This window comes from Lytechinus pictus, chromosome 1, assembly GCF_037042905.1.
Source record: "Lytechinus pictus isolate F3 Inbred chromosome 1, Lp3.0, whole genome shotgun sequence".
Taxonomy (NCBI): Eukaryota; Metazoa; Echinodermata; class Echinoidea; order Temnopleuroida; family Toxopneustidae; genus Lytechinus; species Lytechinus pictus.
Genome location: NC_087245.1, coordinates 6,640,894 through 6,657,179, shown reverse-complemented (window position 1 = coordinate 6,657,179; position 16,286 = coordinate 6,640,894). Strand labels below are relative to the sequence as shown.

The window sequence follows — 16,286 nt, the reverse complement described above, 5'->3', positions numbered from 1 at the left end:
ACCACCTAATTTGCATAAACAAAATGGCTGCCAAACTGACCATTCAGAATATTATTTCTACAATGTTCTTGAATTGTATTCGCTTTCACAGACATCATACTGTAAAATCTTGCACACATAACATGTACCATTCGGGAAAATTTGTTATTTCTGTTTGCAGCTAATTAATTATGCAAATTTATGCACATTTTGGAATTATGACATAATTTGATAATTTCAGCTCAAATGTTCATAATTTTTTGGTACAAATAACATTTGCATCATTATGAATAATCGTTTGGCCCTTAGAATATAATACCATAGTCAATAATAATATATTTTATTGTTTTTTAATTTCTTACGTATTTCTTTGTATTTGGTATCATTTGTTTTGTACATGTTTTGTTATGGGATCTGTCAAAGTATTGATTATCAATGACAGAAAATAATAAGGTTCAATGATGGGATTATGTAATCACATTGTTGTTGTTGTTTTTTTACAAATTTTTCATTCGTATATATCCATGGGCATACACATATGCACCCACACCCACATCTGCAAAGAAAGGAAAATGCTTGCAAGGAGGGCTTTCCCATTTAAAAGCACACTGGTGGTGATCCAACAAATTTCTTGAACCTGTCTGTATTCAAAGCGAATGTGTTTATTGATTGCTTCAATTTCAATTATAAAATAATTTTTTGAATTATGAGATTAATTAATTAATTCATATTTACAAGTTTAGATGATGAATTCTTCAATTTAAATCATGATAATACTGTGTAATTCTCCATTCCTTTATAGGTTTAGCCAATCAATGCAATTAATAAATGTATATATATATATATATATATATATATATATATATATATATATATATATATATATATATATATAAAGGAAGACGGCCCTTTGCATAACGTGTGATGCAGCGCGTCATGTTCTATGTATAGGCGTAAAATAATCCAGGCATTGACGATATATTTAGTATGCTTTAGTATCCTGATTATTTGATTGATTGTTTGTGATTTCCTTGCTCTTTATAACTGTATGTTTATTATGTTTGTTATGTTGCTTACCGCTCAAATATCATTATTAATTATACTATATAATTCCCTGCGCATAACAATGTACTTTATAGTTTTTAATATTTATATATTTATACATAATAGAACATTTAATGTCAAGCTCTCAAACTATAACTTGTACCACCAATACCTTCATTACTGAATATTATGTAAACGTATCAATATAGTTATGTACTTAAATATGAAATATAGAATAATATAATACTTAAACGATTTGTCATTTTACATGAAGCATTACCCCTTTTTTTATTCACAGTACATACCACACAGACTAACCACCCTCCAGATGCCCAGAAATCCAAGTTAATCTCATTGCCGGTAAATACCTTGTCTTTCTTCACAGTTTAAGTTACCAAATCCTTTTCTATTGTACCCAACCATCTCATTTAATTCATTACCTACTCTTTTTTTTTTTTTTTTTTTTGGGGGGGGGTTATCTTCTGTTCTGTACCTTTTGTTACCCTTTATTTAGTTTGTTGTTATTACGATTTTATTTGTATGGTTTTGTTCTATTTTGTTTTGTTTGTTTCAATACATATAGGCCTGATGAAGGCCCTAATGGCCGAAAGCTAGCATTAAATGAGATACCTTGAAAGCTACGTCTGTCGTCAATGCCTGGATTATTTTACGCCTATATATATATATATATATATGTATGCATGTATATATATATATATGTATATATATATATTGTAAAGAAATGGATGAAGAGAGCAATGGTAGGCGTAGCTTAAATCAAGGTTCCCCAGAGCTATCTTTACAATATTTAAATAAAAGAGTTGCCAAAGCTGTTGTACATGTATAAAAATTTACACATATGTATATATATATATATATATATATATATATATATATATATATATATATATATATAAATATATAGTGTGTTTTTTTGGCAAAATGAAGTGAAAGCATTCTGCTGAAAAATGTCTTGTGCGTTTTTCCATTATGCTGGACATATTGTCCCAATTTGGAAAAACTTCTCAGAACTAAACACAAACCATCTAATTTCTCATTTCGCCTATAAATAGACCTTTTAAAAGCCACACCGATGTTCTAAAGTTCTACAAAGAACAATTTACTTCATGTACTTCTAAGAACAAATTTTGACCATTGGACTTCATAAACGGATTACATGTGTATTTCTATATAGTATATTTACAAATGCAGTAATGCTCCTGTCCTCTCAAGGACTGCAGCTTCATCGAACTTAGAGGTAGCCAGCTTCCTCCAGCTTGATATACCTTTAACATTGGGGTCTTGAATGATCAATGTCAGTTATCCTCGGTTGGGTGTTCGTTCCACTAGATAGCTTGATCGGTAGGGCTGCGCTGGTAGATACTAGTCATTTCTAATTGTTTTAATCAAATCAATTTAGTATATTCTGCGGAGGCAGTTCGTATAGAAGTCATCCTGTTTGTGTTCTTGAGATATGTCCGATTCTCATGTCACAGATCCATTGAGAAAACCTAAGATTTAGTCTTGTAAGGGAATCTGTTTTTTTACCAGACTTTTTTTAGGTGTCAAAATGCTCGGAGTGCACCTTTCCAGTACCGCAGTGAATTTCATGTGTAATGTCCCCTTAACCATTTATCAAACTTCTAATATTCACTCATGTAGCTGACCTCTTCATAAGGTTTTTTTCTATTTTGATAACGAAGATATCTTTCAGAGGATGGTGGGTTCCTAACATGTTTGGTGTTCCTGTGGGTGATTAGCAATCCACTTCTTTTGACCGGTATTCAAACAAACAGCATCCGATAGCTTCCTCAGCTCTGATGTGCTGCATTCGTGTCTGAGATATCATCAAAGTCTAGGTCGGGAATTTCTTCGATTGCAGAGCCAGGAGATTTCTTTCTTCTAAAGAGGAAAGCAATTTTCTAAGTTATTCTTGACTTGTCAGCAGGTTTTGATACCATTTATCATGTCATTTTTCTCGAGAGACTGGGAGTCTATTTTGGAATTGATGGTTCTACACTCCAATAGCTTTGCTCTCACCTTACCAACAGAGGACAAGCTGCATTCATCACTGGCATGCAGTCTCCTGCGACTACCCTTTGCTATGGAGTTCCTCGGGAGTCTGTCCTTGGTCCCTTGTTCTTTAAACTGTACACCACCCATCTTGGCTCTATGATTTGGCAACATGGTCTTGGTATACACTTCTATGCTGATGTCACCCAGCTGTATACCTCACTTTTGATCCAAAAGTTGGAGATGCAGAAGTTTGTGCATCTGCTGTTGTTGGTGTTGCCATTGAGGAGATTCGATGTTGGATGAAAGTTAACTTCCTGAAGCTTAACGAAAAAAAAAAAACCGGAGTATCTTGTTCTGTCATCTCCATTATATGGGTAATTATTATGACTACAATTCCAGCCTTAATAGGTGAGGAAGCTTGGTGTAGTCTTTGATAGAACAATGAGCATGAAGTTTGAGGAGAAGTCGTTGATGGGGTAGTGTCGAAAGCCTTAGAAAAGTCGGTTATTATTATGTCAGTCTGAGTCCGTTTGTCAAAAGAAAGAGAGGTCATGCATGGTTTGTATAAGCTGTGTTTCGCAGGAATGTGATTTTCTGAAACCATGCTGACATTTGTTAAGAATATTGTATGATTCAAGATGATTCATTACATGGGTATGTACCACATGTTCTAATATATTACAACAAACAGAAGTGAGAGATACAGGCCTATAGTTTTCTGGTTTTGAACGATCACCTTTTTTGTGAATGGGAGTGACATTGGCTTTACGCCAGTCTTCAGGTAACAGTCCTGTGTTAACAGAAGCTTGAAATATTTTGGCAAGAATCGGCGCGACTTCATGGGAAAATTCCCTAAGAATACGAGGGGGTATTTCATCCACCCCAGTTGCTTTCTTAGGGTCTAGATTCCTCAAGTTTTTCAATGCCGGGGGTGTGAATGGTTATGTTACTTATACCAGGAATATTACATAGAGGGAAGTTTGGTAATGTCTGCAAGTTTTCTGTCGTGAAAACTGAGCGAAACTTATCATTAAGAATCTCAGCTTTCCGGCTGTTCTCTGAATAGAAAATACCCTTTTCCTTATCTTTTAGTGCTAGAATACCCGAAGAGTCTTTCCTAAGACTTTTTACGAAGGACCAAAATTGTTTCTTTGACTCTAAACAAGTCTCTTATGCGTTTCCTATATGCAGACTGTCATTTTGTGTGTATCTTTCCTTTAATATGTTCCTAAAATTCTCCCAATCTAAATCATCACCGGAAGTCCTAGCTTTGTTGTAGGTGCGCTGTTTAATTGCGCCTAAGGCTTCTCTTAACTCTTGGGTTATCCAGGGAGTTTTGTTCTGTTTACGAATAACCTTGGTAGGGATGAATTTATCTATTATTTTCTTAAGATGAGCTTTGAAAACATTCGTCATTTGTTCCACAGATTCGTCATCAGGACCAGGGGAACAGAACTCTTCACTGAATTCATTCAGTTCGGCTTTGATGCCAGTTGAGTCTGCTTTTGCATACAGGGGAGTGTTTCATCAACATTTTTGTCCGACAAGTTGTCAGATCTGACATCTTTCCTTGATGTTGATTGGCTAAGAAGCACTGTTACTATGGCAACTGTCGGATAAAATGGGACTTGTCGGATAAAACGTCTGACAAGTCCTTTCATGAAACGCTCTCCAGATGTACACTTCGTGGTTTGGATTTAGATATTTTGGGTGAAGTATTTATTATAAGCATGGGAATGCCATCATGATCGCTTATTCCAGGTATGAGTATTGACCTTTCAGTTAGATTGGGATTGTTTGTGAGAAAGAGGTCAAGTATATTTTCTTGTCTTGTAGGAGTCTTAACCATTTGCTCTAAGTTATAGTCATATAGTCAATCAACTGGTGGCTTACTCTCGTATACTGTGAGTTAGGACGAACAGATTGAGAGTCCCACTGGATATCTTCTAGGTTGAAATTTGTAAGAATAAAGGTGAGAAGTGACTATTAGGACTAATCCTTAAAAGAAACAAACAAAAATCAACTTCGCGCGGCCGATCGAGGAAAATATGGCTGAAAAAAAATCCGGCCCCCTCCCCCTTATTGGCGAATGCTGGATCCGCCCGTGACACACATCCATTTCACTCTTTATTTCTATGTCTAAAATCTCTGATTTGAGGTATTTTGTGTCCCTGCTATTTTCTTATATCAGAATATTCCCCTTGACCTGATTTGCCCCACATGCCTGGTATTACTAAATTATGCATGATTTGATGGGAAAACAGAAAATTGGAATGGAAATCAAATGATGCAACCCATTCACATTGGAAGTCTTACAAAGCCAAAAGATTCTGGCAGTCATTTTGACACAATATCATTATTCCTACGCAAGAAAGTAGTATGGAAGCAAAAGTTTGGTTAAGTTTGCTATCATGAAATATATCTAATATCATAATCATATCTAATTGATAATTGTTTGTTATTTCCACTCAAGTCCCAACCGTATTTAAATGATTTATTTAATTTACAACATGAGCAAATACAAAAACACCCACTCATACACACAACCACACACATTCATACAATTTGCCCCCCCCCCCTCACCAAATGCATGCATACAGAACAGACTGAACATAAGAATGAATGATAAACTTTAAAACAATCAACATATGTTCATAGATCTAAACTTTTACTGAAAATAAAATATAGCTTTCACGTAATTTTAAAAGGGTTCTGCGTAAAACTTGCAAAATTAAAAACAACCGCATAATCAAGCAGAGTCGATAATGCTTGAAAAAAAACAAATGTTCACATTCTACAATAATAATACAGTGATCAATACTCTCATCTAAAATATGAATTTCAAGAGGTAAACGTAAGGCGATATAATTATCAATAACTGTTATTAAAGAGACTGGTTTGGTAAGTTACTTTGCAAGATGTTTGTTGTTCGACCATTTATAATAGTGAGGACCTTATGAAAAAATTGTCTTCAAGATTATCACCTAATGATTAAACATCTAGAAATATATGACTAGTATCTCATTATAGATATTTTTTTCTGTCATAGAATGCAGTATGCCTAAATACAGATCCATAAATGGCTGTATTCAATAATACATGACTTAACAATTATTCCATTCATTTATGATCTCCATGAGTGTGTGTAGAGGGGTAGGGGGTGTTAGTTATCTAACTTAACATAACCTTAAGCATCAAGCAACAAAACTTAGTAGAGTTCCAAAATAATTCAGCATTGGAGATTTAAAAAAGGAGCAATTGTGGATTTAGTATGTTAAATCATGCATCTTGCTAATAGAGGGAAGGAAAAGTTAATCTGAGGATGTCAAGGATTGTCATTTTAAAACGGGTCTGAAGACAAATTGAAAATAGAACAATAATCTCAGTGATATTTTATGACACTACAGATGTAGGCAAGAACTTTAATATATTTCACTTACAATATGTTTATGTAAATTGGGAATAACTTGCTTTATTCATTTGTGCTTGATTAATTATGTACATTAAGTATACTAATGCAGATCCCCAATAATGACAATGATTAATTTCAAAATTATGATGAATTCATTGCTACTACTTATGCATAGTAAAAAGAAGTGCAAGAGAAAAAAATGAATTACAATTCAATTTTATTCATACATGCTTAAATATAGATAAAATTTAATTTAAAAAATAGCGATAAATACAAAAAACTTGGTAAACTCTTTATACATCTAGTAGCATCTAAAAATGAATATACATTTCCATTCTGTGCATGATAGTATAACAAATTTTGAAATTATTCTTATTCAGGTCAAGTTCATTTTCATTAGTTGAAGTTGATACTTTCATGTAATATATGACTATATATGAACAAAAAACAACACTAGATTAGTTTAAAAATCCCATCATCACAATTACTTAATGAATACAATACTGTACATGTATAAAATTAAAAAGACTGACTGTACAAAATATTAATCACATCCATAAGCCATAGACTAAAGAATCATCAACCTCTTAAAGAATCCATTTATCCAACAAAAGGAAGCATGACAAAAGGTGTGTCCAATATAATTTTGAACAGCTTTCCAATGCAACGCTATTTTGTCAAGTGAGACAAAGAGAAGGCTAGAGATGGTAACATACATTAGGTCTATCTTAGATCTCCGTTGTCAATAACTGTACTGATGAAATCAATGTAGCGAGATACTCTGGTGTATACACCAGGGCTGCCAGGACGTGCACATCCATCACCAAAACTTGTTATACCAACAAGATGCCATCTACCATCAGTACCTTCACACATCAATGGACCTCCACTATCGCCCTGAAAACAAACCAGATAAAGTAGGTTTCAAATAGGATTCTACAGTCAAAAAATGAAAACATACATTATCAATATAACTAAAGGGTAGAACAAGGAAAATGAGCTGGAATATAAGAAATATGAACTTGCTTTATATTACCGTTCCATTAGATCATGAAATACATACATGTATTTTTTTTCCAAAAAAAAAGGCCACCACGTATGGTCCGGATAAGTTTAATGAGTTGAAAGAGATTAAGGAATGAAATGGGCTAATTAAAGTTAATTAAAGTTTGATGCTGTAATCAAAGAAGAGGGGTTTTTATTTTTGAAGTACACAAAGAGAAAATGTTTGAGCCAACCCAAACCAACATTAAAGGGGAATCCAATTCAAATAAAAAGTTGTTTTTATTGGAAGAAGAAAAATCAGACAAGCTCATCTGTGAAAGTTTTGAAAAAATCTGACAAACTGAATAAGTTATCAATTTTCAAAACTTAAAAATTGGTAATCGCTACACTCATATAGACTTCAAATAGACAATTTCAATTGTTAAATTGTTTTGTTTTTTCTCAAAAGTTTTACTCCAAACCATATTTTTCTTTCATGAGGATATAAATCATTATGCTACATTAGTTATATTTGGATTGCAGTCCCAGGGGAATAGGTACTTGAGAGAAAAAACATAAATCCCTATTAATTAAGTACATGACCTATGGGAAAGTTATCCTTCCCACTTGTCATAATTTACTTATCCAGTTGCCAATTTGAAATTTACATAGTTTTAGGCATGTCAATTTTAAAACAGTCGCAACTTTTTTTATTGCTGGTCCGATTTCTTTCAAACTCACAATTCTATTATTTTTCTCCTTTCCCATACAACATTTTATGACAAAGGTTGGAATTCACCATTAAGCAGCAATTTTCCCAAAATGAATTTTCACTTTTTCATTCAACTTCAAAACGCTCATTCTAAGTTTTGAAATGATATATAACTTGTCAAAATTGATCAACAATAACCCTCACAAGTACTTGGTTGAATACAGAAACAGAAGGCTTAACAAAATAAGGAAAAACAAGTTCAGGGTTCACTCAAGTATAAAAATCGGGTCAAAGGAATTTTTGTATTTTGTATTTTACTTCCAATTTTGACAGAATGAACTCTTTCAGATATGCCAAATTTTCTAATTTTTGCTTTTTGAAGACAAACTTATTATTTTGGCTATAAGGGAACCTTCCCTAGTGATGGGGTGGCTGGTCACAGCTGTTACAATTCCCATCCTTTTGTGAAAGTTAAAAAAAACCCTCTAACTTACTTGGCATGTATCCACACCACCAGCTAAATAACCAGCACATATCATGGACTCACTGCTGAATGAAGTATAAGAACTGGCACAGTCTTCATCTGTTATCAGACCAACAATAGCATCCTGAAGAATATCAGGACTGGGTCCACCTTCAAATATAATGTGACAATGCAAATTACAAATAAATTCAACTGACTATGAATCAAAGTATGAATGTAAGCCTCATATTTAGTCACAGATGTTCATCAGTTATGAACATCTTAACGCAGTGGTGACCATTTCGTACACTACATGTAAGGAATATCCCTGTGTAGCTAGTACTTTAATAGCATCTGAGAATTAGCATTTTCCAACATGGTATTTTCAGCTACAAATATTTCATGATCCATCCAGGTTTCAAATGTATTGTGTTATACATGCTTGTTTATTACTAGGATAATTCAATTATAAATTATAATTGCATTTGTCGTATTTTGTATACTGTTCTGTTGGAAATTAGAAAAACTAAACTAAACTGACACTGAAAGATTTTTCAATCACGCGTGACTGTAGTTACAGCTACATGAAAGACCCACCAGAAGTAAGGTACATTAAAAACATTCTCATTCAAGTTACCTTTCTTATGGTTCTTGTTAGAACAAGCTCTTTTTTATATGCATAGTTGCATACATCAACTAAATCTAAATTTGATACATCATTGGTTCTTTAATTGTGCTGAGAACAATTATCTTACTCATACACTTGCAGACCTGCCAACCTCTGGGAATGAAAAATTGTATTCTGTGATAAAAAAAACTGTATTTTCCCCTCAAAAAATGTAATGCATAATAAAATGCGCGGCGTGCCCGCTCATCGTGGCACTCAAGCTGCATGCCAGCCAAAATGCGCACTGCTCTTGCAGAGGAAAAGAACAAAAAACATTGAAACATGTCCACATCTCACTCAGGTTTTAACAAAATAATTTTTAAAAAGCAGTTACGGTACCTTAAATAACATTAATCCAATATTTGTGAAAGTTTTATGAAATAGAGACATACATGTATATAGATGATTTTTCTCAATAAATTACGATTTCGTAAAAAAAACACAAAACAATTACCTGATCCAATAAACTTTTTTTTTTACAAAATCGTATTAAAAAAACGTACTGTCGTATTTTGGTTGCAAAAACGTACTAAATACGCCAAAAATGTACTGGTTGGCAGCTCTGCACTTGCAAACATTGAACACATAATACATCAAACAATGGATTCAAAGCAGGGAAGTGCCCAAAATTAATTTGACATTTTTTTCTGGGGCACAAGTTTACTTCTCCTTTTGTTTTCAGATGAATGATTTAAATTGAAAACATGCTGGCACTCACCTTCTTCCAATGCACCCCAACCTGCTACATAGCATGTCTTATAATTATTGATTTCATCTTCAACTGTGGCCAGACAGATGGGTCTGACGTAATCGTTGAACTCAGGAATGGGGTCCAAAAGTCTGAGAACAGCAATGTCATCACCTCTACTGCCTCTAATAAAGTCTGGATGAGATATGATATCTACAGAGGATATGTGTTGATAGGGCGAGCTTGTCGATTTGCTAATGACACCAACGTTGATGTAATCAAAGACTCCACTGGATTCAAAGATAAATGGATAAATATAGCATCATGACAATAGCTGGTAATGAGTACAAAATGTTAAGCAGTTCTTGAGCTTTGTTTTCATGTGAATCATGGGGGACACTGTACATAAAGTATCAGTGTACATAACTAGCATGGAGGCGGGGGAAACAATCACAGATGTAAAGACCATTTCAATATGAACATAATCATCCATTATTTGAGAGAATGTAAAGATCTTGTATTAAATAGCCAACCCAAAGCCTTAACAAGCAATTATGAATAAAAACACACTCGCATGAATCCATTACACAAAGTATATTTTGAAAAGATTTGTATAAGGGCAAAAAACATGTCATTTTTAAACTATACTTTGTCCTTAACACTATCGGTAGAATACAATCAAGGAAGCTACTAATCAAAATTCAGTTTTGCTAGTGACATTACAGGCATACTCCACATCATCTACATTTTTCATTTAATTTGCAACTAACATCTCTGTTTCATATCTGAATAGGATAGTAGGCTTTCTTAAAGATAACGAGACAAGCCATTTACAAACATATATTTACATGAACATATACAATGTATCAGCAATGATTTTGAAGAAAAGCTTGTACGTGACTTACACACAGTGTGCAGCAGTGATAGCCAAATCTCTGCTGATAATGGATGCTGCACACTGATGACCAGCACCACTCCTTTGTAGTGATCCAATCCAAGGCCATTCTCCTAACACTGAATCCACACCTCCAACAATTCTTTCATTAAACACGGGTCTAGTGCCACAGATCATCGTATCAGTGATATCTGAAAATATCAAATTCAAATAAAATATATATAAAAAAATAAAAAAGCTGTAACTTATTAACAGAATAATTTGGATATATAATATTTTGTAGTTGGTTTTCTACACTCATTAAGCATCTTCTGGGGGAAAATGAGATTGATCAATTGAGCCATGCATGAGTAATCAAAGATTGAATTAAAAATGATCATTTTTGAAAGTCACAAGAGTTTTTTTGGAACATTTTATGGTACTAATGCTGTTTACATGTACTTTCCATCATTTAGCCATTCCATACAACATTATGGTAATGAATGTTCATGGTTGAGTGAGCAAAATTTTTTGTGACTTATCATCATATGGGTTTATGGTAGTATCCTCTATAACTTATTAAAACATGTTAAAATTGGAAAATGTTAGTGGCAACCCTCCCCAATTTCCCGGCCCCTCCCCATTTTCAAATTCTCGATCCACTACTGATTTGTCCATAAATTTAACTGATCCTGAGAAATTGTTAGGAAAAGAATGCATTTATGCAGTATAAAGAGTATTCATTCCTAAGTTTTCGAGTGTGCTCGCTCAACCATGAAAGTGTAAAAAGTTCAGAAAGCGTGTGGTGATAAAAATGATGGATGATAAAAAGAACAGCAATTAAGTCATATTTGAAACCAAACTTGCCCCCATTATTCATTTCATAACCCCTCAAAATCAGTCTATGACATTGAAAATGCCCATTTTCCCTCTTTGATGCGTGCTCACTCATCTATAAACAAATTGATTTCATTTTTGCACAGAATTCTGCCCATAGGTTGATAAACATTACTGCAACATGACATTGCTAAAGACAGTTTAAAAAACAGTTCCACCATATTGAATAAGGGGTTACTTAATCTTAAACATATGCACCCATAGTGTACACAATGTCTAAGAGAGAGGAAGTCAAAATTTTATCAAAAATGAAATGAGGGTTTGTTTCATGGACGGTTTTTGTTATTTCTGCCAACAGTTTCTTCATGAAACTTCGCACATGGCTTCAGAGTGACACTATCCAAAAGGCGCACACACCAAAATAATCAATCGATATGGCAGAGTGGGGCCAAGGCCCTGAATTTTCCTCTCATTTGTATAATGTTTTAATATTGTGTGCTCACTAAAGCATTTAGACATCGGGATTTTCATAAAATTCAAATCAAATGAACTATGAAAAAAGGTTTATGACAGATATCCATAGTTAGCAATTGCATTTTTCCAATAACGTAAAAAAGAGCTATTCATATTCCAACGTTCATTCAAGTGTGAATGTTTAATTAAATGCCTTTGAATCATTGAAGCATGTCAACATAATTGAAAAAGTTGAAAAGATAATTTCATTTACCAAAATGAAACAATACTTGCATATGATATTAAACCGAGAAATGATGAAAATTGTTAAAGACACTCTTCCCAAAATAACTGTCATTATATTCGATCATTTTTATCGATAGAAATGTGTAAAATATTGTATAGCAAATTTTGACTTGTGTTTATTCAACCATGAAATTTTGGAAAGTACCTTTACAAGCCTTCTATTCTTTATGATGAGAATGTGGAATTTATTCCAATAAAGTGGAATCAAAGTCATGATATTTGGCTTGTGACTTTTAAAAAGTGACAATTTTGCCTTCTGACAGTGCTCACTGAAGCATGACATAAAATCCGTCCATAACATTCCTTCAGTGTGTAGCTTATAAAATTACCTACACGCTCATGTAAAAACATATTAAAAACTCCCAGTGGTTCGGAAATTACACGTATGGATGTTTAAGGGGGGACTTACTTTTTTTGTTGTGTACATAATCAGTTCATTCCAAAATGCAAGCATCAGCAAAATTACAATGATTATTCATATTGCAAGTCAAAATAAATTAATTTTCCTTTATTTTGTGCAGAGCTGGACTTCAATCAATTCTGACACTTTTCTTCTTCAAATAATCATACAAGATATTCAATTTTTCTCCACACTGGCAGCTATTCTTTTGAGCATTGCATCTATTTATTTCAGTGGTTTTTCAACATCCAAAAGTGAATGTTGATGAGATAATAATCACCTCCTTCAGGTCCTCTGCAGAGCACACCATCAGAGCCATTATTGAGAGGATTATCATCACTAAACTCCTCACAATTAACTGACCATGGGAGACCAGTTAAACTCTCAAAAGAAGATAAGCATGCACTCTCAACAGCTTGACAAGTCATCTGACATGGCCTGGCCGTTGGTCCATCATGGATGCATTCAGGGAAGAGGTATGCACACAGGAAGAGATGTGCATCAGGGTGACACATGGTGGCACTAATTAGAATACTCAAGCTTTGAAGTGCAAGTATTTGGTTGTCTACATTGCTTGGATAGTACGTCTGATTATACGGGAGGATACTCGAGCAAGAAGTCTCTTGAATAGACTCACAGCGTGCTAGAATGTACCAAAACAACAAAACATAATTGATTGTGAATAACAGATTCAAATTTTTTTCCATATGTTCACACTTACGCATTATATTTCAAATGGTAAGTCTTAATAAAAAAAAATAAAAAAAATCATTTTCAAATCATACACATGGGAATGTACGAGTTCTGGGGGGCGTTTCATGAAAGGACTTGTCGGACGTTTTATCCGACAAGTCCCATTTTATCCGACAGTTACCATAGTAACAGTACCTCTCAGCCAATCAACATCAGAGAAAGATGTCAGATCTGACAACTTGTCGGATGAAAATGTTGATGAAACACTCCCCTGCACTTGATAATTAATAATAATAATAAACGACCATTTGGTCCAATCATCACTTCGTCTAATCACCTTCTCATCTTTGACCATTTCGTCTCATATCCAGTTGGTCTAATATCCATTTCAATTTGCACAATTAACACTTCAGTCCAACTAGACCAAATGGTATTTGGACTAAATGGCTATTGGACCAACTGGATATTAGACGAATTGGTGAGCAGACGAATTGGCAATTAGACCACATGGATAGTGGACGAACTGATGGTAGACCAAATGATAGTAGATGAGTTGGCATTAGACGATTTGGAAACAGATCCATGTCATTATGGTGAATTGTCTTGCCAATGTCGACAGTGTGACATAATAATTATATCAATAATAACAATAATAATAATGATAACGATAATAAAATAATAATAATGATAATAATAATAACAATGATAACAATAATAATAATGATAATGATAATAATAATAACAATGATAACAATAATAATAAATAATATCAATAATAATTATAATCATCATCAAAATCATCATCATAATACTAATCATAATAATAATAATCATCATCATAATCATAATAATAATAATTATAACATTAAGAATAATAACAAGTGGATGCGCCTCTGGCAGTCTCACCTGCATTACGAGACTTGTCAGTGATACTTGATTACTCATACGTCCACATTTCATAAACTATATCCATAAACTTTTAAAGTTATGACAGCAATTTAATGATTAACTCCAACATGGCAAAAGTTCATTGACCTTAAATGACCTTTGACTTTGGTCATGTGACCTAAAACTCGCACATGATGTTCAGTGATACTTGATTAATCTTATGTCTAAGTTTATGAACTACATGTAGAACAACACACTTTCAGAGTTATGATGGTAATTCAACAAATACCCCCAACATGGTAAAAGTTCATTGACCTTTGTCATGTGACCTAAAACTCGCACAGGATGTTCAGTGATACTTGATTAGTCTTATGTCCAAGTTTTAGGAACTAGAACAATACACTTCAGAGTTATGATGGTAATTAAACAAATACCCACAACATTGTCAAAGTTCATTGACCCTAAACGACCTTTGACCTTGGTCATGTGACTTGAAACTCAGGCAGGATGTTTAGTAATACTTGATTACCCTTATGATTAAGTTTCATGAACTAGGTCCATATACTTTCGAAGTTATGGCAAAATTTTAAAAACTTAACCTTAGGTTCAGATTTTGATGTTGATTCCCCCAACATGGTCTAAGTTCATTGACCCTAAATGACCTTTGACCTTGGTCATGTGACCTGAAACTCAGGCAGGGTTTTTAGTAATACTTGATTAACTTTATATCCCAGTTTCATAAACTAGGGTCCATAGACTTTATAAGTTAACCTTCGGTTAAGATTTGATGTTGACGTCGCCGTCGGAAAAGCGGCAGTCTCACTCTACTTCGCAGGTGAGACAATAATAATAATAATGATAATGATGATAACAATATTAATGATCACAAAAATTATAAATAATATCCATAATCAAATCATCATCAAAATCATCATCATAATATGATGATCATAATAATCATCATCATCATAATAATAATAATTATTACAATAGCAATAATCATAATCATAATACCAGTTTATTGAGCGCACATATTAAGTTGCTCATCAAGCGATTCTTTGCTCCCCCTTATAAAACACGAATAATCAAACAAATTACTTTTCATATGAATACAATTGTCATCAATAAAAATACATTCACACAGCTTCTGAATGAAATAAAATAAGGTTCCAATTGAGATATTTTGTGATGAAAACAATTCTGTGGCGTATCAACCACAGTCCCCAAAGTCAAGTCTGATTATAGAGTTAGACTTACGACAGTCCTCTTCATCTTCAAAATCATCACAATCCATTTCTCTGTTACATATGTCTGATAGAGGGCGGCATAGACCATTTGAGCATTGGAACTGTTCATCTGTGCACACTGTAAAGATAAATCATCATAGTCACAATTATTTCATTGAGTAGGAAAACGTGGGACATATATTATCAGATTTGCTTTTTACTTTAAACATGTATACGTAACCCAGATTTCAAAAAGCCTTAAGCAGGGGGTATATACTGTATGTACTAATCCAGTCCTCACCAAATTTCATGATGAATACTATTTACTTTAATTTCACCATGTTTATCATATAACTACATGTATTTATCAAGAACCTAGCTCCATAGCGCATAGGATGTATTCAAAGTCCAAAATACAAGAGTAATTTTTATGAACATCAGAGCAACCATTTAAACTTGTAAACATAATGTATTTTGAGCATAAACTTAGTATACGTACATTTTAGCAATGCTCCTTTATCCCACATTTTGCAATTAAAGACATTACAGATCTGAACATTTCATATCGATTTGAAAAAATATTAAATTAAAAGATATTCAATTTTACTTATATAAGCCCCCTCATTGTCTCTGTCACCAATAAT

The 16,286-nt window shown here is 33.5% G+C and overlaps 1 protein-coding gene across 1 annotated transcript in view; it reads right to left on the bottom strand.

Moving 5' to 3' along the window:
* Window positions 1-5,686: 5,686 nt before the first annotated feature.
* Window positions 5,687-16,286, bottom strand: part of LOC129254562 (uncharacterized) — a 177,994-nt gene continuing 167,394 nt past the window's right edge. The window contains exons 104-109 of the mRNA XM_064113465.1: window positions 15,674-15,781; window positions 13,116-13,478; window positions 10,871-11,051; window positions 9,996-10,255; window positions 8,642-8,781; window positions 5,687-7,348 (exon numbers count right to left, since the gene is read on the bottom strand). Coding sequence (XP_063969535.1) covers window positions 7,175-7,348; window positions 8,642-8,781; window positions 9,996-10,255; window positions 10,871-11,051; window positions 13,116-13,478; window positions 15,674-15,781 — 1,226 coding nt within the window. The 3' untranslated portion in view covers window positions 5,687-7,174. The remainder of the gene's footprint in view (window positions 7,349-8,641; window positions 8,782-9,995; window positions 10,256-10,870; window positions 11,052-13,115; window positions 13,479-15,673; window positions 15,782-16,286) is intronic.